Source organism: Pelecanus crispus, chromosome 4 (genome assembly GCF_030463565.1).
Source record: "Pelecanus crispus isolate bPelCri1 chromosome 4, bPelCri1.pri, whole genome shotgun sequence".
Taxonomy (NCBI): domain Eukaryota; kingdom Metazoa; phylum Chordata; class Aves; order Pelecaniformes; family Pelecanidae; genus Pelecanus; species Pelecanus crispus.
The window spans coordinates 2924770-2946839 of record NC_134646.1 but is presented as its reverse complement, the minus strand read 5'-3'; the positions used below and the strand labels follow the sequence as shown (position 1 = coordinate 2946839).

The following is a 22070-nucleotide window of genomic DNA, read 5'->3' as shown; positions in this document are numbered from 1 at the left end:
CCTACAGGTCACTTAAGCCTGAAGTTGCTGTATCAAGGCACCTCACGCAATAAATACTAAGTTTTGTTTCCATCACCGAAATGGCTGCTACTTTCCTTACCCCCAAATCCAGAGCGAGACGGTTCCTAATTCTTGCTGACCCCTAGATCTCCCCCATCCTCAAAGGTAATAAAGACTTGACTGCAAAACGGGATTGCATTGCTTTGTTACGCACGTGACGCCGTCTCGTTTTGGTAGTAGCGCTGATTTTTTTTTCAGGAAGAGTTTGGCCTTATGTGGTCACTGCTGGCTCGGCACGGCCTTTTTTACTCCTGCTCCTGAAACACTCAGTGGGCTAAGCCCGCTGACTTGTGTTCAGGAGGCCCTCCAGAATAGACCATGTAAGATTCAGTATTTTGGCTTGAATAAATACAGCATTTGTAATCTTCAGAGGCTGATAACCTTTCCCTTTCTTTCCTTCCTTCCAGCTTCATTCACAGTCATGTGTTACAATGTGTTGTGTGATAAATACGCCACCCGGCAGCTCTATGGCTACTGCCCATCTTGGGCTCTCAATTGGGAGTACAGAAAAAAGGGAATCATGGAAGAAATCGTCAACTGTGATGCAGATATCATTAGTCTTCAGGTAATTGGCAAATAACCGTATTTTTCATCAGAAACAGAAAACATTAACTTCCAGCTGAATGAAATGCTCCCTTGAAAACACCATATTCGCCTGCTCGCTAACAAATTCTGGGGCTTACCAATGCAAGCTGCGTGCACGGCTCCTCGTTTACGCAGTGGCTTGTGTTTTCTGAAATGAGACAAAGTAAGTGAGATAAAATTAGCTAAATTAGTAGGTAATTTGCATTGGAAGATCTAGGTCTTTTCCCCCTCAGATAAGCATCCTAAATATTCTCCCTCTGGCTGTACGGGGTTTACTGCAGAAGGGGAGAACGTAGAACGCTGTAACCCCAAATGCCACTGTTCCTAGTCCATCCCTGCTCGGTACAGAAGTTAAAGTCTCAAAAATACTCTCATTGACAAACAAGGGGACTCTCATGGTCAAAGTTAAATATCGATTGTCATTGGTACGTCTATCCTGCTATGCTATTAGAAATTTACTGCTGATGTTTAGAACAGTTGAATGCTTCTGCCTTTAAACCGATCTCTCGTTTTTTAAGTGAGTTCTGGTAGACAAAAATCTTGCACAAGAAGAGAGTAGTTACCTCGGTCTGAAAACCTCAATAGATCAACCTCAGAAATCCTCTTGGAGACCAAATGTCACTACAAAGAAAATGTATTGTTACAGAAAAGCGAGAGACCCTTGTGCGAAAGAGCTCTCCAGATTAAACATTAATTGCTGCTGGATATCTGCCCACCTCTCAGAAGTTTTAACCTAGGACGGCATCCGCATTCAGATGTCAAAAATACCAGGTGTAATCCGTCGCTATTCAAAATACACCTGTCACTTCCCCTTTTGGGGGGGGATTCCAGGATATCCAGGAATGCAAATCTGTTTCTAGCAGGCCATTAATCTAGCAAGTGACATGATTTGTGCAAACAGAAGCTTTTCGCTTTGGTGAGAGCTGCTGACCGCAAGCCAAGGCAGGCCCAAGTTGCCGTCCAGCGACAGGAAGGGTTTACTTGACTTTGTTAGCCTAAGATATTTGTCTTCAATTCCAGGAAGTGGAAACAGAGCAATACTTCACCCTTTTTCTGCCAGCCTTGAAAGAACGAGGATACGATGGATTCTTTTCTCCAAAGTCACGTGCCAAAATCATGTCTGAGCAGGAGAAAAAGCATGTGGATGGCTGTGCAATATTCTTCAAAACTGAAAAGTAAGGGGCAGAAGCAGCTTTTTAAAAACCCTCTTGATGTAGGTCTGAAAGCCTTCCTCTCTCAGGGTGCCTGGTAACCAAAGTGCTGTGCTATAAAACAAAAGATAAAGTTCACTACAAAGAATGAGCCTCCCTTCCCTTTTGCTCCTCTATTTGCAACAAAGCCCTTCCATTCCTTTCAGGCTACGAGCAAAGATAGCTCTTCAGAAACATGGAAGTTGCAGGAGAGCTACTATGAGTAAAAACTTAACGCGCTTCGTGTGTGCATTTTCGGCAGTTCTAATAAATACCTCACCTTCTCTACAAACTTTTGCCTTGCTTGACAGAAGTTCCACCCCTCTTAGATTAATCTGTAAAGATCTATAAGCTGAGCTTCAGGTATTAAATCTTCAGGTATTAAAAGAGGTATTACTGCCAAAGGATCACAGCATATTCTCTGCTTTTATGAATCGAAAATTGAATACAATATTGAATACCTGATCCAAAAAGTTCTGCTACACTAAAAGCATCAAACTATTGGGAAGGGAGGAGAGGTGCTGGCATTTGCACTTCTCATTTGTGTGAACTGCTCACGGGTTGTGCCACACCGAGTATCCCTCTGAATATACCCTCGGAACACTTTACAGTAATTGGAATGGAAGTTTCGCAAAGCTTAGCTCCCTTTCGGAGTTTTCCTTGTTTCCAGAAACAAAAATATGCCTTTCAGATTGCGTATAAAAACAAGTGGATTGGTTTTGAATAGAGGAAGTCTGTGAAAACAAACAACTGATGTTTTTCAAACCTTCAAACCTTGATACTAAAAAGGATATGTACAGAACTGGTAATTATGCTGGGGCGCTCTCAGTTAAAAAACAGGAAAAATTCTTCTTTTTGGCTATTAATACTTTTAAAAAAAAAAATTCTAAGGGGACAAAACAAAAAAAAAAAAACCCCTTTCAATAGGTAGCCTTCAGTTTGTCCTGAAGCACGGTGTTTTCTGGCATCCTAAGGCTGGAAAGGAATGAAAAAACAATTTCACAAAATTAATGGTGGTAGCTAGTGGTTTGAAAGAAGCTGGTTTTTAATAACGCATTTGCCCAAAGTAAAAGACAAACCTTTAATTACCATCTCATCTTAATTTTTTGCCTGGAACACTCCTGAGGAGGTGCGATAACCTCTGAGCTTTGCTCTGAACAGTCCTCTCGGAGTGCTACGCCAAAACAAGCTAACGCTTCCTAAACCCCGGGTATCTCCGTCTGCCCTGAGAGTATCTCGCTTGCCAGACCGAGAGCTCTATCCTGACTGGGGGAGTATTTCTTCAAACTATTTTTATTTTTATAAAACGAGAGGACAAAAGAACTGCGCCTCACCCTGTCCTGCAGGCTCCCTCCCTGGACGTGGTAGACTGGAGCGCAGACAGAAACCATGTCTTTTCACGTAGCTGTACGTCACACGCGTTCACACGCGGTTCGCTTTGTTTAATCAGATTTACGCTGGTGCAGAAGCACACAGTGGAGTTCAACCAGGTGGCAATGGCTAACTCTGAAGGTTCAGAAGCTATGTTGAACAGAGTGATGACGAAGGACAACATTGGAGTTGCCGTGGTGTTAGAGGTGCACAAAGAACTATTTGGAGCAAGTGAGTATGACCGTGGTTCTCTCGTTGATTATTCAGTTCCACGTAAAGGCACGAGTTATTCTTTAGCTAATACGGCTCTCTAGAATATTATTGCCATTGGTGGTGGTTACCAAATACTTGCAGATGAGCAAACGCTGTTCACTGTGCTAATTTGAGAAATGACAGCCCATCGGTGGCTAAGACAGACACAGATGACATGATTTCCTGGTCTGGTTGCACTTGCAGCCAGAAGCCCAGCATTTAGCTTACTCCTTACAAGCTTTTGTCCCTGCTTACTTATTCTGTTAAATTCTACTTGAAGAATTCAGCGTTTCCAAGGTCGGCGTGTTTACACGCATGTGCCCTTACCGGAAGTTGTCTGTAATGTTCAACTTCTATTTTCAACTCTCTTTTTTTCCCCTTGATTGAATCCTTCTATCCTCCCCCAGTGATTGTATGACAGTGCTAATGTAGTGATGTGGAAGAACGAGATTATCAGGTGTCTTTGCATGCCACTTGATTGACTGGCTGGCACGTTTTCATCAAGTTTGGTCAGATGCAGCAGACAATTTCAACATCCTTAAAATTGCCACCCTGCTCTGTCTGCGTGTCCGGTTTTTTGATCGCTTGGTTCCAGTGTACCCTTCAAAGGAGCAGAATGTCTAAATTGCAGGACTGGAAGGAGCTGCCCGTGACTTTATGCCCCATGTTTCAGAGTACCATTTCTCAGATAAATAGTAAAAACAGCTATGGGGTTTTGCAGCAGCCAGGTTCATACTGCATTCATTTAAGCAGGTCTGAGGTTTTTCCCAAGGGAACAATTTGCCATACCGTGGCAGTTTAGAGTCAGGAAACTCCCTCGTGCCTTAAATATTGAATAGCGGTGCACGGTCAAGTGACGACCGCTTGAGCAGTAAATGCAGTTGTAAGGGCATCAGATTATGCTGGCTATTTCTTTCCTATATCGGAGAGATTTAGTCACGTAATATTATGTAAATGCTGCTGATTTAGGAAGGAGCAGTGGTTCAGGTAATGCCTTTTTTCCAGCAACGAAAGTACATCCACCTGCTGCTGTGTCTGCCTTGGCATCCGTAGTAGCTAGACCCTGAATGTCAGCAGGGGGGAATCTGCTGTATTCACACAATCAGCCTTTCACTGATAAAAAATGTATTTGTTGATCTAGGTGTGAAATCGCTTCATGTGGACAAACAGCTGCTTATTGTGGCCAATGCCCACATGCACTGGGACCCCGAATACTCGGATGTGAAACTCGTTCAGACTATGATGTTTGTCTCGGAACTAAAAAATATCCTCGAGAAAGCCTCAAGCAGGCCCGGTAGCCCAACAGCAGATCCTAACTCTATCCCTCTGGTGCTGTGTGCGGATCTCAACTCATTGCCTGATTCAGGTAAGACTGCTTTTGGCTTAATTTTTAACTTACCTTTTTAGAACGTTTGAATCCTCTTTTCCTCTGAGGGCGATGGGGCGGTTTGCACTTCCCCGGGTAGGTATGGATGAAACCTTTTTAGTAACAGCTGCCTTTCGAAATCTGGCTGAAGAGAATGCAAGTCCTCCGGTTGAGTAGACTGCTTTTCGGGATCAGTTGTACGCTCCAGAAAAGTCGGTTGCGCCTGCAAAGATACAGAAAAGCACAAAGAGATCTTAAATAAATCCTTACATAAATACCCATGCCTTGAGCAGCGATAATAAGTAGGAAAGACGTGAGTTCGTGACGGACCGTGAAAACTTTCTAAGGAGACGGGTTTGCATTAGCAATTACGACGTTCGATCCCGTAATATCAGGTATACGTACGAAAGCTGCCTCTCTAGCACAACGTACTACAGTACAGGCACTGTGGGTTTACTGTAATCCTCAAAAAATGGTGTCAAAAGCGCCGGAGAGCCTCAGTTCCCTGGCTGCGCGTCAGAAAGGTGTGTACGGCTCAGACGCGGACAAGACAGCTGCTGTGTAGATTTCCCCGTAGATGGAAAACTCTTTTCTTAATTTCACGGAGCGTCTTGTGGGTGTTTTGGTTTTTAACTCCGAGGCCAACATTCCCTGAGTGTTGTATTTTAAAGCAACTCCCTGAATCCTTTCCTTTGCAAACAGGTGTAGTGGAGTACTTAAGCAATGGCATAGTAGCTGACAACCACAAGGACTTCAAGGAGTTGCGTTATAACGAGTGTCTCATGAACTTCAGCGGCAATGGAAAAAACGGGGCTTCTGAAGGAAGAATTACGCATGGCTTCCAACTCAAGAGCGCCTATGAAAACAACTTGATGCCTTACACCAATTACACTTTTGATTTCAAAGTAAGCAGCGATTTTTCTGAAATGGCAGACGTTGCCCTGGTCTCCCCAGGACGCTGTCTTAATTTTCTGACCGCTGGCTGTCTTTCTCTTTGTTCCTGTAAGCGCTTCATGACTGGTTCCTACGCTCGCTGGACACTTTCCTACCGCACACAAATCCTTGATTTGCTGGTGGTTTTAAGCTTCCGACCTGGCTCTGGCCAGTGACTTAATGAGAACGGATGCAGCGCTTTGAACGCAAAACGCCACGCGCGTTTCTTACCCTAATTCCAGCGCTGTGAGCTGCAGCCAGAAGCCGGTCGAGTTCAGGTTGCCAGAAGCGAGGTCTGTTCTCACTGTCGTGTTTCTCTTTCTCCCTAGGGTGTGATTGACTACATTTTCTATTCCAACACTCACATGAACGTGCTTGGTGTCCTGGGGCCTTTGGACCCTCAGTGGCTGGTTGACAACAACATCACTGGGTGTCCACACCCTCACATCCCTTCAGACCACTTCTCACTGTTAACACAACTCGAACTCCATCCTCCGCTCCTGCCTCTTGTCAACGGTGTGCACTTGCCTAACAGGAGGTAGTGGAGCTCTGCCCCTTTGAGGGCAAGGACCTGTTGTTACGGACCTGTACAGTTGTAAATCAAAGTATATAGGAGTGAAGTATGGCCAACCTTAAGCTGCTTCTTCAAGCTCCTTTCCTTATGTGTTTGATATGAGATTTTTGCACATTTTGGTGCATATTGGTATCATTTGGCACTAGGGCTGGAACCAAAGTATTATTCCCTTTCCAGGTTTTTAATTTAATTTTTTTTTTTTTAAATGGCAAGCTTTTTTTTTTTTTTTTTTTTTTGGTAGGAAGCTGCACTTATACATGGACAAATCAGATTAAAAACTTGCTTATTAACATATTTCAAGATAATGCTTTTTTTCCAGAACGTGGCAAAGGGAGCCAACCTTTTAGGAGAAAGAAAAACAAAAATAGAAATGCTTGTTTTATAGGAAGAATATTAGAAATGCTGTTTGTTTGAACCCGAAACGGAGACTGAACTCTGCGTCCGAAATAAATTTTGCACATTAGCGAAGCACTTAATACCTGACTATAAATGATTAGCAGCGTGGCCCCGCCCCTTGTCTAACGAATATTAGAAAACCAAAGATGGCTCAATATCTGTGATAAAATTTGAGGTCTAAATTCTCCTGATGCGATTTCCTTTACAACGAAATTCCCAGCGAAGCTATGTCTCGCGAGACGTTGCAGGTGAGCGTGTAATGCTGCGTACAGATCGCTTGCTCGGCAGACGCCGCGGTGACTTTTTTTGGGGCGCTCTGAAGAACTCGGTCCGTTCCGGGCGAGACGCTCAGGGATCCAAAGGACCTCTGTGAAACAGAGCTGCCCCTCCGCTTCGGCGAGCCAGGGCGACGCGCTGTTCGGCAGCACAGTTTGGGAGCAGGACTTAGAAATGGTAAGAACTTGCAGTCGGGGCGAGCCGTTGCAAACGTTTGGGTTCCGGGTGAACAAAGAAGTTGCAAATCCGTCCTAGGTTCCCTTCTCCAAAGTTCAGTTGCAAAGATGGGAAACTTGGGATTAAACGCTTAAGCGCAGGGTACAGGAAAAAGCCGCTGGAAATGATCTGACTTCTGTCTCCGAAGGGCACGCGGAGTAGCTGTCGGCATGCTTTTTTCATTGGGGGAGCGAGCGGTAGCTGTAATCATTCCTTGGATTATTTTTCCTGACCCTAGTTGCCAAATAACCATCACACTTTTTTAATAATCTTTCTTTTCTGTTGTCGGTCAGGGTTGAATTAAAAAGCTGCTGGTTCATTCCCAACTGTTAATGCTCTTTGGATGTGTTGGAAATCTTTTTTTTTTTTTTTTTCTTTTTATGCTCTAGGTGGCCAGTTCAAAACCTTGTGCCTCAAGAGGCATTAAACATAATGCAATTTTCTGCAAAATTGGTTGGCTGCTTAATGTTTAAAAAAACCAATGGCACAGTGATAGGAAAAGGTTGTGTCTGTGTTTTTAAGTTTTTCTTTATTCTGCTTTTTTGCTGCTATAAGATTTTCTTGAATTTATATTTTAAACTTTTCATGCACTTTACTGTTTCTAGTCTCAAAATGTGATATTTTTAATAAATGAAAAAATTTTCCATTATGTGAATGAAATTTTTAAACAGATTGATAGCCTATATTTATGTCTCATTCGTATACTTAAAAAAGTCAAATTTAAATTGTGAAATTAGTTTTAAATACTAAGGAGCCATCTTCTGTCTTGCAAAACTGCTAAGTCAGGCTGTTCCTCTACTCTTTAATTAAATATTTCCTTTGTCGTTTTATACATAGGAAATTATCCATTGGGGGGGGGGGAAAAAAAATCAATTGGACCTAGAGTAGAAACTATTCCCTGACTCTTGTTGGGGGCCGGGGAGGGGGTGGTGTGGGACAGAACGCAAAAATCGGTTCAAGGAAACGACAACTCCCTTTTAAAAGAAGTGCCTAAAAAACGGAGGCGTCACCTATTGTCTACTATAAATTGGAAGCGATCGTAGCTGGGGGGAATTCCTGTACAGCAATTGCTTTGCGCAGCACCAAAAAAAAAAAAAGCCCTTTCTAAAGACGGATTTTCCTCTAGGTGCAGGTATCTCTTTTTTAATATACCTCAGCGTTCGACACCTAGCCATTGCAGATCAATTGCGAAAGCGATTTGAGAGTATAGTACTGGAAAGTAGAATAGCATGAAAAACTTAATTTTGTGGACATTACCTTTCTGTAATCAGCTACTGTATCTTTTTTGGAGGGGGGGGTGCTCTGCTCTGGAGGTGTGCACTAACAAACCCTTCTCCTCCTTTTCCTACACGCATGTTAACTAGCAACGTGAGCAATATTTCCTACCATACTTCACTCCCAATATTTTTTGAGATGTTTGTATAAAATGGAATTTGAAATTCACCTACGATTGTATATGAACTGCAGAGGAGCCCGTTTATTAATAAAAATAAAAACCAACAACAATCTTTTGTAATATCGGGGTGGGAGAGGATGGGGATAAAAAAAAAAAAAAAAAACAAAAAACAAACCACCCTGGCAAACATTGTAAACTGCTTAAGTTTGAGTTCCCGTTGGTTTCTAACCAATTGAAGTGTTCTGTTGCGGGAAGGTGTTTAATTGGATTTTCTCTGCTGCGAAACGCACTTCCGAACTTCCATTACGCTGTGCAATTTTTTTAAGAAAAAAAAAGTTATTTTAACCGACGTTGCACAAAACCTCTGGATTTTTTAAAAAAAAAAAAAAAAAAGTCTTGTTTATGTTCACTCGATGCACATAACCGGGGAACGTGTTTACCCACCTTTCACTTGTCTGGCTCCCTCCCCGTTTTCCTTCTGTTTTTTTCCCTTCCCGGCAGGAGCAGTAAGGGGATTGCACTTTTTTCCCAGCCGAGCAGAAACGCCGCTCTCCGTAGCGACTGTCTGCTCTAAGAAGAGAGGGAGCGGAGAGCAGGCAGCCGTCCGCCTCGTGCACAGGATGAGATCCCTTTCGCTAAACAGATGCATCGTCCAGATAGCGACGCTAATTTTCTTTTGACCCAGATGGAAGCTGACGGTAGGGCGTTTTCTAGGGGAGAGGGAGGAATACAAAGCGGAATATCCCTAAACCCTAAGCAGAGACGGATGGGAAACCATCGGTTCCCTCCATCCCTGACCCTCGGTTCCCAGCACGTCGCAGCGGCCTCGCAGCCGACGCCTGGAAAAAAAGCTCTTAAGTCCTTTACTGCTCCTCGCTGTCTTGGTTTGCTTTCAAAAAATACGGTGCCTGGTGTCAACTTCTAAGCAACAGCACTGCCTAAAGCAAGCAGAGAAAAAAAAAAAAAAATCCAACACCCTTCTACAAGCAACTTTTTAAAATTCAGTATGGTAAATCTGTTAGATACGGGGTTTTGTGTGTGTATGTATATATAAAAAAAAAAAAAAAAGAATTTTGTACAACGTAGCTGAATATTTTTGTTTCCTCATTTCAATGTAAGGAGCGTGAACATTTGCGTACCGCACGCTGAAGTCAGGTATGGCACAATGGGGTCTGAGACCAGCTTTCCTTCCCATTTGCCTCGTTAAAAGCTTTTGCCGTCTCTTTCTAGCATTTCTCGAGAAAATATTTCATTTTATCACTAAGCTTTCTCTGTCTGTTGGAAGCCACTCCTCTTTAGTCTGCAGACACATCCAGAAAAGGTCTCATTAGTCGCAAGTCCTCACTGTTCTGTGTTTTACAGACTAGAAAGCCAAAATCTTTGACTCTTAACCTTTTCAGAAGCACTTGCCACTGACCTAACGCAGCTTTCAAAACCGTACCGTGATCTTCAGCGTTCGGGTAACGCTGCGGATGGCTGACGGTCTCCCACCTTTGCTGCGGAGACTCCTAAATCCACGTTCACGCTCTCAAACTGCCGAAGCCCACTTTACAAAGATGCTGAGCATCTGCAGCTCCTGCTTAATCCCGAATATCTTGGAGACCGGCTTTCCGCACCCGGCTCGTGAGACGTCGGGTCCGAATCTTGAGCGAGAATTTGAGACCTCAAAGGTTCATATCACTTGTTTCTCTGGGGGTTGGTTTTGGTGAGGTGGCGGGGAGGGAAGCCGAAAGGGCTTGTTGAAATTAGAGTTTCTTGTGTTTATTTTGAAGGCAGGTTGGGGAAACACTTTAGGGATTCCTAGACCAGGAGCACAGTATTCACGCCTTCGCGGTAGGGAGCAGGAGCTAGAGGCGGCTGCCGGTCCTTACTGTCTGCAGACCAGATTTAAACCCAGCAACACAGCAGCAGTTACTTCATCTGCACGATGCGTTTTCAGCTTGTAGCACCACAACCTTCCTTTGGCGCGAAACTTGGCATAGCGGGGTGGAGCGGAAGGCCTTTTAGCCCTCGCCAAAGCGAATCAATAGCCTGTATTAGAAATAATCGCACAAATGTGGTACGCACCCTCGTACTGGTTTAAAAGGGAGTTGGATCGCAGATAGCAGTTGTCCTCCCCGCAGCGACCTCCGCTTTGCACGCAATTACGATTCCTCTGTTCTCGGCTCCTGCACAGATATTTTTCTTGTAGCGGTAGCGAAGATTTAAGGCCCGATTTAAACCAAAGGACGGACCCTCTCCCTCTTGTATGGGGAGACGACCGATCTAAGCACATCCTTATCCGGCACGCTGGTAAACTAGGCAGCAGCAGGAGGTAGTTCAGCTAAAATCAGGCTGTCAACATAAAAAAGCAGCGGGTCGTCGTCCTACTTGGTCACCACAGAGGTGTGATGTTCTTCTGGGCGGTCTTCGCAACCCACGCTGCCTGGTAGGAAGCAAAGCAGCGTACAAGACTCGCTGACGTTCGCGTTGGCTTCGGAAGCGGTCTCATTTCGGCACCAAGCACACGCCTTGAAAAACTTTGCCTGCCTAATTTCAGTATCCCAAAAGGAGCTGAAGGGCTTGGTCTTGGAGGGATTTTACCCAGGGGGGCAGAGAACCTGATTTGTTAGAGACCGAAAAAGAAATGAGCCCTAGATTCAGAGAGGTTTGGGTTTTCCTGACAGACACTTTTATTAGCCGAGTCTCTCCATCTCGCAGTAAGGAAAAGCATCTTGCGATACGCAGCTTGTGTAAGATTACAGAAATATAGTCACGTACCCTCCCTTTCTCACCCTTCCACGTTCAAAGGCGACACAAACCCCAAGAGAACCTGGTGGAAACCGTTCATGTCTCAAGTCTCTATGCCAAGCGTCAGCCAAGAACTCACTTTAAGACTAAAAACGATTTTAGAAAGAGATTATAATGCCCTAGATCCAGGCGCAGCCCTAAGCGATACAGCATCTCCTGTAGCGACCACTCTTTGCACTGACACCGACCACGGGTTTGCTTTTCCTCCAGGGAATGAGAGCAGGGACAAAAAACAGAGCGGATGAGGCAGGCGCAGGTACTGCACGATGAGAAAAGGGACAAAATTAACACCTTGAAAGAACTCCTTCATCCTAAGAAAAATTATTTGACTCTATAAAAGGTATTAAGAGATGATAAAGTTCGCCGGTTTGGCTATGTTGAAGGATGACGGACTTCAGGAGCGCAGTTTTTTGGAGTATATCTGAAAATAAGCGTGCCGATAGAGAAACGCTCAGGTACTTTAGGGTGTTTTAAACAGCGTTGATGGCAAAGCACGCCAAGTGATATGACTCTTTCTCCTTTTTCCCTCCCGCCCTGCAGTCGTACGGTGCGTTTAGCTTGCAAGATCTCTCACCGTTTGAGCGGTGAAGGTTGGAGCGATCGTGGTACGTGGTCTCGTCCTCTCTGTCAAACAGTTCCTACAATGTAGGCATTTACTGAGTTTGCATTTGTCTGTATTTGTCTTTGTTCCAAAGCAAAAAAAAAAAAAAAAAAAAAAACCCAACCAAAAAGAAAAAAAAGCCTCACGGTGGCTTTCTTTACAAGTGACGTGTTACATGACTTTGCCTTTGTTTTCCTTTTTTAATTATCGCATCGTGTGTTTGCTTTCCGAGCAATTAAAGTGTTTGTGTGCACCCCGTTAGCTAAGTATGCCCTTAATTCATAAACTCACTGAGCAGCGGTGATGGGAGCTCCCCCTCCCGCCCCATTTCACAGTGGTTATTTTGGGAGGTTGGGGGTTTTTTGGGGGTTGGGTTTTTTTTTTTTTTAATTGGATTTCTTTCTTGTGTGTTATCTTCGCAACCGCAAGGTCCTGTCCCTCAAAAGATGGAAGTACACGTGGAGAAGCTGCAGTGTCACTCCCGGGCATGCTTACGCTAACATTTTAGGGGGGTTTACGTCTCGTTTTATGGAAACGGGTAGCTTCGCTTTAGATCGAGAACGTGCCGAGCTCTCGGATGGGGAAACTGCTGCTTGCGGAGACCCCCCCGGCCCCGGTTTTGCGTCGCCTGCCCCGGGGCAGCTCGGCAGCACCGTCACCTCCCGGGGAGCCCTGGGGGGCTGCCTTCCCCGCCAGCCCTGACGCGGGGACGGGGTACGTCTGCCCGGCAAAAAACTTTGCAAAGTTTGACACCAGCCCTAGGCAGCACGCTGGCAAAAGCGGCAGCCTTCAACTGAGAACTGAGAAAAAAAAAAAAAAAAAAAAAATTAACTCACTTATTCCATGTTTCCCGCGAGCATAAATAGTAAGAAACCTTCTCTCCAGCTCTCTCCTTTGCTTCTACAAACGGATCCTTTTTTTCTCTCTTTCTGAAAGAACTCGTGTTTTGCCGAAAGTGCCATGCCACAGTGCAATTCCCCCTGTAACTATACTTTGCAATAAAAAACTCACTGAGAAAGCGAATTCCCATGGAGCAGGACAGCAGGGACAAGACCTGCTCCCCTGCATATACCCAGCCCGGACAAAATACCAACAGCGACCGAGCTAAGCAGCCCTGCCTTTCTTTAACCTTAGGGCAGCTCGGGAAAGGGAGGTCCTCAAAACCCTGACCTGTTACTTTTTTCTTCCCTTTTTAATTTTTTTTTTTTTTAATTATTTTAAACACCTCCCCCCCCCTCCCCCCCGCACCGCGGAGATGCGGTACTGCTCACACGTGCTGGATAGGGCTAAATAAATGTTTCTTCCCGCCTGTGTACTTTTATTTCCTTCTGTAGGCAATAAACAGCCCTTTTGCAAACGCTCTTTGGCCCCTGCTGTGGTTCCTGAGAAGCCCAGGGTGGGAAGAAGAGGGACACGGGGACCAGCCGGGTGTTTCACAGCTTGCCGCTGCCCCGGGACGCGCTTTTGGCACCCGGGGTGGTGGGCTGGGTGACGCAAAATTTGCTTCCTACCCATTTGGGGAGGTCCCCAAAACCTCAGACGCCTCCGACCAGCACGGCCAAGCCAGATTTTTTTAAACGGTGATAATTCAGCACAACGTGGCAAGTCACACCTGCGTCGCCTCGGTCCGTGCGGCCAAGGGACGTGCCCGTGCCGTGCCGGGGTCCCCGCGGGACGTGCGCGTCCCACGAAAATGGGGGGCCATGGAGAGAGCCTCAGCCACTCACCGGGAAATTTCCCAGTATCTCCCGTTTCGCCTGCGCTTGGACAACTGGGAGCCACGGGGCTGCAGAAGTCGGACCCCGTCCAACTCCCGCCAGCATCCCATGGCACGACCCGCTCCTCCCAGGAGCTGTCGGAAAAAGGCAGGAAAACTCGGGGCAGAGGAAAAGCGGCGCGTTAGGAAGCGCCCCGCGGCAAAGCGGCCGAGGGCTTCGTGCTGCCGCGGTCTGGTCTAACACCCCCGCCCCCAAAATCCCAATTTTTACCCAAATCCATGCAGAAAGAGCCGCCGCAGCCGAGCGAGGAAGCACGTTCATGCTTTTATTGATGGCGCCCGGGACGGGCTGCCGTCGCGTGCAGGAACAGCGCGGGCACCCGAAATGGAGGGCGACGGCGGGCAAGCCTTTTTTTGGGGGGAGCAGGGGAAGGCTCCTGCCCCCTGCCAAAACCCCGGGAGCAGAGCAAGCGCCGGCGTTACGCCACGAAACCCGGCGTATCTCGGCGCGGAAGGGTTATATTCCTGCTGTTGCCGCAGAGGAATAAATAAATAACCACGGCCGATTATTTATTTCTCATCGTATCCGGAGAGAGGGAGAAAGGAGGCAGGGGGTTTGCGGGGGGGCCGACGCCACCGCTCCGCTCCCCAAGCCCACCGCTCCGCTTCCCGCCGCGGCCGGGCCACCACTTCTTTTTTGGTGACGTTCCTGCAGATTTTGGGGGAGAAAAGAAAGGGAAAGCAAGCAGTCAAGAGGAGGGGATGCTCCTGCCGACCCGTCCGATACACCCCGCGTGTTTTTCGGTCGCCGGGCGTCGCGTACCTCTGCATCAGCTTGCGGATGAGCAGCTGGATCCAGGGCGCCTCGGGGGCCACGCACACCTTCTTGTTCTTCTTCAGGGTGAGTCTGCAAGGCGACGAGACCCTCTCAGCCCCGCGCACGCCCCTTCCCCAAAATTTTTCCAACCGCGCCGCTGTCCGCGGAGAAAAACCCCCTCGCTCCCCGGCACGGCCGCGAGCGCACCCCTGCCACCCTTGCTGGCAGCCAGATGGGATTTTTGGGGCCTCGACCCCATGAGCCACGCCAGGGGTGACCCCAAATTAAAACGGGCAGCGGCGTCCCACGCAACAGCCCATGCCTCGCAAGAGCGACCGCACGATTCCGGGCGCTTCGGAGGGGGTGCGAGCGCCCGCGTGGTTTTGCGCCGGCACACGAGCGAGCGATTTGCGGGGCTCGGTTTGCAGCTTTTCCACTTACATGATCTCCTTCCTCCTGCAGTGAATACCCGGCGGCGTAACGTCGATGGCAAGGATCAGCCCCAAGTTGATGACCTGGGCGGTCGATTTGATGCACTTGCACCTCATGTTGGTCAGCAGGCTCTCCAGCGACAGACCTGCACCCGAAAGCAGCCCGCACCCAGGTCTCAGCCCCCCACCATCCCCGTCCCCTCCCCGGCGCCCGCGGGGCTGCCGGCGGACGCGGGTTCGCGTTAACGGGGTTTGCAGCGGCGAGAGCAGCGAGGCTGACGCAGGGTTAATCCCTCCCGGCACAGCTCCACGCTTATCTTTTCATGCATACGGAGAAGGTTGAGCTTCACGGTTTGAAAACTCAACCAGCGGAGAAGGTTGAGCGTCAAGGTTTGAAAACTCAACCAGCGGAGAAGGTTGAGCGTCAAGGTTTGAAAACTTAACCAGCGGAGAAGGTTGAGCGTCAAGGTTTGAAAACTTAACCAGCGGAGAAGGTTGAGCGTCAAGGTTTGAAAACTTAACCAGCGCTGGATGAGTCAAACCCATCGCCCGCCACGCGCTCAGGTTTTGCGGGGGTCTTGAAGAGGAGCAGCTTAAATCGGGCAAATCCCCCCCGCCCCGCTCCCAAGCATCCCCCTCCAGCTTTAAAAGATAAACTCAAAGAAAAGGTGCACGCTTAGAGGAGCCCACGCTCAGCCCCATCCTGGGCACCCAATGCCTCCGCCTAGGGATTCGGCGGGGGAGACGGACAGACAGACACCCCCAGGTCACTCACCGCCCCCCGGCACCGAGTTGCTGAGGAGCAGGGCCAGGGCCAGCGCTGCCGGCAGCAGCCGCATCCTCGCCGCCCACCCCGAGCCACCACGCAGGGCTGCTTTATAGCCAGCCCCGCCGGGGATTTTGCGGGCTGGGAAAAGAGCTGCCCCCAGCCTTCAACTTCCCTGCCGCCGCTTCCCCCCCGCCGTAGCACGTGGCCCGCGCCACCCACCCGCCGAAAAAAAGGCAGAAACCGCCGCGGCCACCTCCTAAAACCTCCCGCTTGGCCCGCGTCCCTTGACGCCCGCCCCGCTCCCCATCCCACCCGAGCATCCCCGAGCCGGCAGCACGCCGCTGGAATGGCCACGGGCGACGGTGACCGAGGGCTGCCGCCTTTATTGGACCCGTTCGGATGCGCCCCACGGGGACAGCCAGCGCGCGGCCACGGGCTGGGAGGAAGGAGAAGCGGAGACTGACGTTTTCCCGGGCTCACGTGGACAAAACGCCAAGGAAAAAGGGGCTGGGGGCATCAGGCGGCGGCACGCTCCCCTGCGCGCCGGGGCAAGGCGCCAGCGGGATGGGGTGGGGGGGGGGTGGGGGTCCAGTTTCAGAGCCGGCACATCTGGCCATCCCGCTGGTGGCAGCTTCCTCAGCGGGGAGCCTCTTTCTTCCTCCTGCCAAAAGCAGAAGGCGGGAGAAACGTGTGAAGCTGGGTCCTCACGGGCCGCCCCTGGTCCCGCCGGCAGCCCCTGTCGCTCAGAGAGGAGGGGGCTTACAGGTTAGAGAGGTCCTGCAGGAGTTTCTTCACCCAAGGGGCGTCAGGATCCACGCAGACCCTCTCCAGGCTTTTCAGCTTAATCCTAGAAAACACACGGGGCTTCAGCACCGCCGCTTCCCCTTCCTCCAGCGCGGGGGCTCGAGCAGGCGAGCCCCCTTGAGCTGCTTATAAAGAAAAAGAGCACGGAACCGAAATAATTTGGGGAAGATACCGGGGGGGGGGGGGGAGCAGAGGGCTCGTAGCCCCCGCCCCGGGAGCCACTTACACCACCTCGGAGCGCCGGCAGCTGCTCCCCACCGGCCGAACCTCGATGCTGCTGTATTTCCGCGGCGGAATGAAAGCTTTGGTGGTCTTGGCACAGCGGCAGCGCAGGTTGCCGTTGGCTTCCAGGAGACCTGGCGGGGCGCGGGGCACGCGGCTGACGCACCGCCCCAAAACCCGCCGCCATCCCCAAAACCCTTTCTGGCGTCCCACCAGGCTCACCGCGCCCGCTTCCAAAAGAGCCTCGGCGGTGTTTAAGCCCCGGAGACGGCGGTGGGATGCCACCTCCGAAAATCTCGCCCCGCGCACGCACCCCAGCACCCTCCAGCCCCGCGCGTGGGGGCGCGGGGACCCTCACCTGCATCCCCGGGGCGGTGGGTCGCCAGCAGCACCCCCAGCAGCAGGGCCACCCACGCAGCCATGCCGGCCCCATCCCCGGCCCTGCAGCATCCCCCTATTTGAGCCGGAAAATAGGAGAAGTGAGGCGGCGCAGGGGGGAGGCCCTGGGGTTGGGTGGGTTTTGCCCGTCTCCGTTCCCTGCTGACGGCGCTCGCTGAGCTTGCAGCGCCGCTGAGAAGCTCCGGGCTTGGCGGGGGCCCCGGCTTCCTGAAACCGGCTCCGTTCACCCCTTCCTACAAAGCCGGGTCTTGCAAAGATAGCGCTCATTTCCCATTCCGATATATTTAATCTTAGCCCACGCAGCTGCACGAGCCTGGAGGGTTTTGGGGGTGCCTTTCTTTTTTTGCACCATCGCCTTTTGCACGATCCCCCCCCTGCAAGACGCACCCCAGCGTGAGCTTTGGCGGCATTTGCTTTTGCTCCTTCACCCGCCATAGCTGATGGTCCCAAAACTCTGCTGAGTGACCTCGCACCCATCCCCTGTCTTTCCTTGTTGGCCTTTACTGCTTTCAAAAGCCTTACAGCTGCCTGCAAACCCCTTCCCCATCACAAATACCGGCGCTTGGATGCGGGGTGCATTGGCTGTAGCACCCGGCTCCCTGCCCTCAAATCAGCTCCCAGGGAGACAATAGGTTATGCCGGGAAGGAACTTTGCTTCCCACCGGCTGTGCCGGGGCCGCCGGACCCTTACTGGCAGTTCAGGGCTGGGACACCCTTCCCAGCTACCGTCACTGCCTTGGACAAACCTTTTCCCAGCCCCGTCTCATCCCTCTGCGTAAAAGGAGTTTTCATCGTGCCTGACAGGCGCCTGGGCGCTGCTCTCGTTCCCCTACCTATAGCAGAAATACCTCACCTGAGGTATATTCAAATGCACACTTTAATGCCGGCGGCACATCTGCGAAAGAGCGTCAAGACGAGAGCACCGGATGCAAAGGACTGTAAATTCAGCTCCAGGAAGGCTACGACAGCGGGGCGTATCAAAGCTCTGCCGAGTTTCTTCGAAGCTAGGAGATCCAGGGAAAATACAACAGAAGAATAAAAAACCCCTGAACTTTATTGGACTTGAGCTCTCAGGACAAGACATGCCACACTGCGTAATAAAAAAAAAACAAAACAAACCAAACCCAAAACCCTCGACATGCACTCTGTCGACGAGTGCTTTGCACGGAAAGAGTCGCACTACAGAGACGGGAGCAGCCCCTGACAGAGAAAGGCTTCACAGTCTACGGGCAAGTAAATAAATGAAGGGTTCGTATCCACGCTGATCCAGAGACGGAACGCGGGGGGAAACACCCCGCGAACCTGCCGCGGGGCCGGGGTCAGCAGTGAGCCGCCCGCCCTGCTGCGGCCGCCGCCGGGGCCGGACACGGGGCTTTCGGGAAGGTGGGAAGCGAGGGCAAAGTGAGGAGCGGCCAGGTTTGCACGCCTGTGCATCGTCCGCCAGCCTGTCTCGGGGCTCCGAGCGTCAACTTCCTTAGCAGGAAACTTATTTTTTCTTCCTGCAAAAAGCAGAAGGAGGAGAAATGCGTGAACGCAGAGAAAAGCGGGTCCTGGGGGAGGAAGCTCTTGCCCCAAGTGAAGGAAGTCGCCGCCGTTTCCCGGGGTGGGCGTCACTCGCGGGGACGTCTCCCGGCCACCCCTGCGCTATGCCAGAAACCCGGGCATGACGGAGGAGGGCGGCTTTCCCTGCCGAGCGTCGACGCAGTATTGCACCCACCCTGAGCAAACCCTGCTCCTGCCATTCCCCCCCCACCCCAAACCAAATTACTAGTTGGTTTTTTTTCCAAAACGTTTGCAGAGGGATGGCACTGCGCGCAAGCCGGGGAGAGCACGACCCACGGATGGCGGCATCGACGTGCTGAACGACCGAGTCCCGCTTTGCGCAGTGAAATCTCACCCCTCATCGCCTTGGCCGTGGGTGCCTTGGCCCCCAGCAGCCCCCCAAAAGCCCTCGGTCCTGCAAGCGCTCCCCAAAACGCCATGGGACGCTATCCAGGGCCAGCTGAGCCAAAAGGGTTTTCATCAAAGCAACTTACGTGCTAGCAATACGCTTCAGCAGTTTCTTTACCCAAGGGGCGTCGGGATTCACGCACACCTTCCCTGAGACTTTTAATTTAATTCTGAAACACAAGGAGAGTTTCTGAGCATTACCCTCCGCTGCAAAGGCAGGGAGTCGAGCAGCCGGAGCCGACCTGCAAGACTCAGCTTTCATTTACAGCGCCAGCAGATTGCAGAAAGCTGCTCGCGACAGAGGGAAGCCACGGGACGGTCGGGAAAAAGCAAGACGCGACACGTTCCCGTGCGGAACGGAGACCGTGCTTGACGCCCAGAGGTGACCGTTCCAAGAGAGTTTTCTCTGTAGATTTACAAATGTATCAGTGCTGAGCAATTAGAGAAATCCTACGCTCCTGCTTAACGCACCGCTTTAGTCAGGACAGGAGTAAAGAGATAAGGGCTGGACGCAAGATGCTGTTTGCTCTCAGGAGCGTTGCACATTGGTAGTAGAAAAACCGGGTACGGCTCATCCTGCCGCGGCGTCCGAGGATGTGCTTCCTCCAAACTGCAAGCATCCCCCCCCCGCACGCTCCCCACTAAGCACCAGCGTGAGGAAATCATGCTTTCCCCTGCTAAAACGGCTCGGTTAGGTCCTGGGGAGCTCTGGCACGTCAGCTCGGCTCCGACGGTTCTCAACCCCGAAGCGTGAGTGAGCTTGGCGGCATTTTGGAAAGGCTTTAGTTTTCAGAAAGGGAGCGGAGAAGCAAGGTGGTTGCAGAGGAAAAGGTGGAGCGCTGGCCCCGCTGCTCGGCGGCGAGCCGGAGGAGAAAGCAGCTTTCTGCCCCACGAGCCACCCGCGGCACTTACATGATCTCTGTACGTCTGCAGGTGCTTCCCACAGGTCTTATCTCAATGCTTTCGTATCTCTTTGGACTGAGGTAGCCCGAAGTTGTTTTTACGCACCTACAGTTCAGGTTTCCGTTCACCTCCAGAATGGCTGAGAAAGAGAGAAGGCAGCAACGTACAAACAGCGTTATTTAGAGATGTAGCAACTCCAAACCTCTTAGAGAGCCAACGAAATTGTCCCTTTCCATGCTTTCGCTGACAACATTTAGGGACCGCGGTAAGAAACTGTTATCTGTGCCTCTACCTCGCTACCCTGCTCTACAGCTCCTGAAAGCTGCCCCGGCTCCCAGCAAAGGCGGACGGTCGCGCTCTTTCCTCGGCTACAAGAAAAACCCTGGGCTAAACAGCCCAAAGTCCCCTTTCTGCTCCGGTCCCTTTCGGCGCAGGATGCAGGCGATGCCCGCCCAGGGCGAGGACCGCGGCAGGCTGTGCGGAGACAGCAGAAGCTCACCTGCGCGGGCCGAGTGGGACAGCAGCAGCAGCAGCAGCAGCCACAGGAGCACGGGGGCTCCCGTCCCCACCCCAGCCGGCACTCGCATCCTCGCAGCAGGCTCAGCCCCAGAGACCGTCTGTGGCACCGGGCGAAGAAACACCCCTATTTATTTAGGAAGGTCACGCTCCGACACAAGCAGCCAGATTCAAACTTCAGCTGTCACGTCTAGCCAGCGGACCGTGAAGGCAGGTGACGTAATTTCTCGGATGTTCCCCGCAGCCAGGTCAGAAGCTGAATTTACAATATTATTGATTAAAATCAGCCATTGGGACAAAGTGCTTACTTGGATTCCCCGCACCCTGTTTGCGATTAGCTGGCTCTGTACGAACATCACCCTTCGTTCCCTTTAGCATTTACCCCTCAACCGCAAAAAGAGCCCAGAATAAAATCGAAGCACAAACCCCGCGTAAGCAGGGTTTTTTTAATGCACTCGCATATTTACATATTTCTTTCTTAGGGCTATAACTCCCCCACTGCTATTTTTGCTCTTACATCAGCAAAAATGCCTAGCACTGTAGCGTGGAAAAATAATAAAGCTCTCTGCTATACGTTTCCACTCAGAAATCTTCAAATCTGGCACTTTGCTGTGCGAGTAAAACACCCAGGAAATGCAAGAGATGACCAGTACAGCAGCACCAGCAAAAAGCAAACCATTCCCACAGCTCTGCGCGTTCGTGGCCGAGTGCTGACCTGCACATTTGGCAGCAGCGACTTTCTCGGCACCGACGGGCCTGGGAGCGAAACACAGCTGGGTGCCAGGGAGCGGCAGGAGGAAAAGCAACGGGGCTGGGGTGGGCTCAGGGATTTGTGAGGGGGAGAGCTGAGCTCTGCCCTTGCGGTGCTGGGACTGGAGGCAGAGGGGCTGCAGCCCCGCTCTCTCCCTTGGGAACATCTCTCTGTGTTACATCCAGAGCGCCCTTGGATAACATCGGGATCGGATCCCCGTTTGGACGCGCAAGGAGCCACGGGGCTTCGGGGTCTTCCTATTTGGCTGCATTTAACAGCCCATTACAGAACTTAGGACCTGAAATAGCCCCGGCTTAGTTAGAGGCGCCCTGCCTGCCTACCATTTTGGGAAAAGCAGCTTTTATTACGTTATCAGCTCAGAGATGCCGTGCGCTATGCAGTCAGCGAGCCAGTTCTCCATCATTCATGGCAGGGATAATCAAATGGTAGTGGGAAAACTGTTGGCACCAAAGTAGGCATAGATGTGGCAGTGAGAAACCGGAAGAGCGTACAGAAAGGGAGGTCATAGAATCATAGAATCGTTTAGGTTGGAAAAGCCCTTTAAGATCATCCAGTCCAACCATTAACCTACATTACCACGTCCACACTAAACCAATCAAGGGTAGACCAGACTAAACCATGTCCCAAAGTGCCACCTCTGCCCGTTTTTTGAACACTGCCAGGGATGGTGACTCCACCACCTCTCGGGGCAGCCTGTTCCAATGCTTGACCACCCTTTCCGTAAAGAAATTTTTCCTAATATCCAACCTAAACCTCCCCTGGCG

The 22070-nt window shown here is 50.5% G+C and overlaps 4 protein-coding genes across 5 annotated transcripts in view; 1 reads left to right on the top strand and 3 right to left on the bottom strand.

Moving 5' to 3' along the window:
* CNOT6L (CCR4-NOT transcription complex subunit 6 like) overlaps window positions 1-8773 on the top strand; it is a 30916-nt gene extending 22143 nt beyond the window's left edge. For both annotated transcript variants that reach the window (XM_009490969.2, XM_075709488.1), the window contains exons 7-12: window positions 468-625; window positions 1666-1820; window positions 3286-3437; window positions 4600-4824; window positions 5527-5729; window positions 6087-8773. In XM_009490969.2, coding sequence (XP_009489244.1) covers window positions 468-625; window positions 1666-1820; window positions 3286-3437; window positions 4600-4824; window positions 5527-5729; window positions 6087-6299 — 1106 coding nt within the window. In that variant the 3' untranslated portion in view covers window positions 6300-8773. The remainder of the gene's footprint in view (window positions 1-467; window positions 626-1665; window positions 1821-3285; window positions 3438-4599; window positions 4825-5526; window positions 5730-6086) is intronic.
* A 1370-nt stretch (window positions 8774-10143) lies between these two features.
* On the bottom strand, window positions 10144-15810 carry LOC142593424 (C-X-C motif chemokine 2-like). Its single transcript, XM_075709388.1, has 5 exons — window positions 15747-15810; window positions 14982-15117; window positions 14547-14630; window positions 14382-14432; window positions 10144-10258 (listed from the first exon to the last, which is right to left on the bottom strand). Exons 1-5 carry the CDS (start codon window positions 15808-15810, stop codon window positions 10144-10146), a joined length of 450 nt encoding a protein of 149 aa, XP_075565503.1.
* A 566-nt stretch (window positions 15811-16376) lies between these two features.
* Window positions 16377-17188, bottom strand: LOC142593468 (C-X-C motif chemokine 13-like). Its single transcript, XM_075709727.1, has 4 exons — window positions 17125-17188; window positions 16771-16900; window positions 16504-16587; window positions 16377-16401 (listed from the first exon to the last, which is right to left on the bottom strand). The coding sequence occupies exons 1-4, from the start codon at window positions 17186-17188 to the stop codon at window positions 16377-16379; spliced, it is 303 nt and encodes a 100-aa protein (XP_075565842.1).
* A 1366-nt stretch (window positions 17189-18554) lies between these two features.
* LOC104033108 (growth-regulated alpha protein) lies at window positions 18555-20605 on the bottom strand. The gene is made up of 4 exons (XM_075709659.1): window positions 20518-20605; window positions 20028-20157; window positions 19202-19285; window positions 18555-18664 (listed from the first exon to the last, which is right to left on the bottom strand). Exons 1-4 carry the CDS (start codon window positions 20603-20605, stop codon window positions 18652-18654), a joined length of 315 nt encoding a protein of 104 aa, XP_075565774.1. The 3' UTR covers window positions 18555-18651.
* Window positions 20606-22070: the final 1465 nt, after the last annotated feature.

Excerpts from the sequence above, each read along its gene's own strand:
- LOC142593424 (XM_075709388.1), bottom strand. The coding sequence starts at position 15,810 with ATGCGGCTGCTGCCGGCAGCGCTGGCCCTGGCCCTGCTCCTCAGCAAC. Across the intron at positions 15,118-15,746 it reads CAACTCGGTGCCGGGGGGCG|GTCTGTCGCTGGAGAGCCTG; the intron begins GTGAGTGACCTG and ends TTTCGGGTGCAG. Across the intron at positions 14,433-14,546 it reads ATCCGCAAGCTGATGCAGAG|GAACGTCACCAAAAAAGAAG; the intron begins GTACGCGACGCC and ends CAAAATCTGCAG.
- LOC142593468 (XM_075709727.1), bottom strand. The coding sequence starts at position 17,188 with ATGGCTGCGTGGGTGGCCCTGCTGCTGGGGGTGCTGCTGGCGACCCAC. Across the intron at positions 16,901-17,124 it reads CCACCGCCCCGGGGATGCAG|GTCTCCTGGAAGCCAACGGC; the intron begins GTGAGGGTCCCC and ends GCGCCCCGCCAG. Across the intron at positions 16,588-16,770 it reads TGCCGGCGCTCCGAGGTGGT|GATTAAGCTGAAAAGCCTGG; the intron begins GTAAGTGGCTCC and ends TGTGTTTTCTAG.
- LOC104033108 (XM_075709659.1), bottom strand. The coding sequence starts at position 20,605 with ATGCGAGTGCCGGCTGGGGTGGGGACGGGAGCCCCCGTGCTCCTGTGG. Across the intron at positions 20,158-20,517 it reads GTCCCACTCGGCCCGCGCAG|CCATTCTGGAGGTGAACGGA; the intron begins GTGAGCTTCTGC and ends TCTCTTTCTCAG. Across the intron at positions 19,286-20,027 it reads TGCAGACGTACAGAGATCAT|AATTAAATTAAAAGTCTCAG; the intron begins GTAAGTGCCGCG and ends CTTGTGTTTCAG.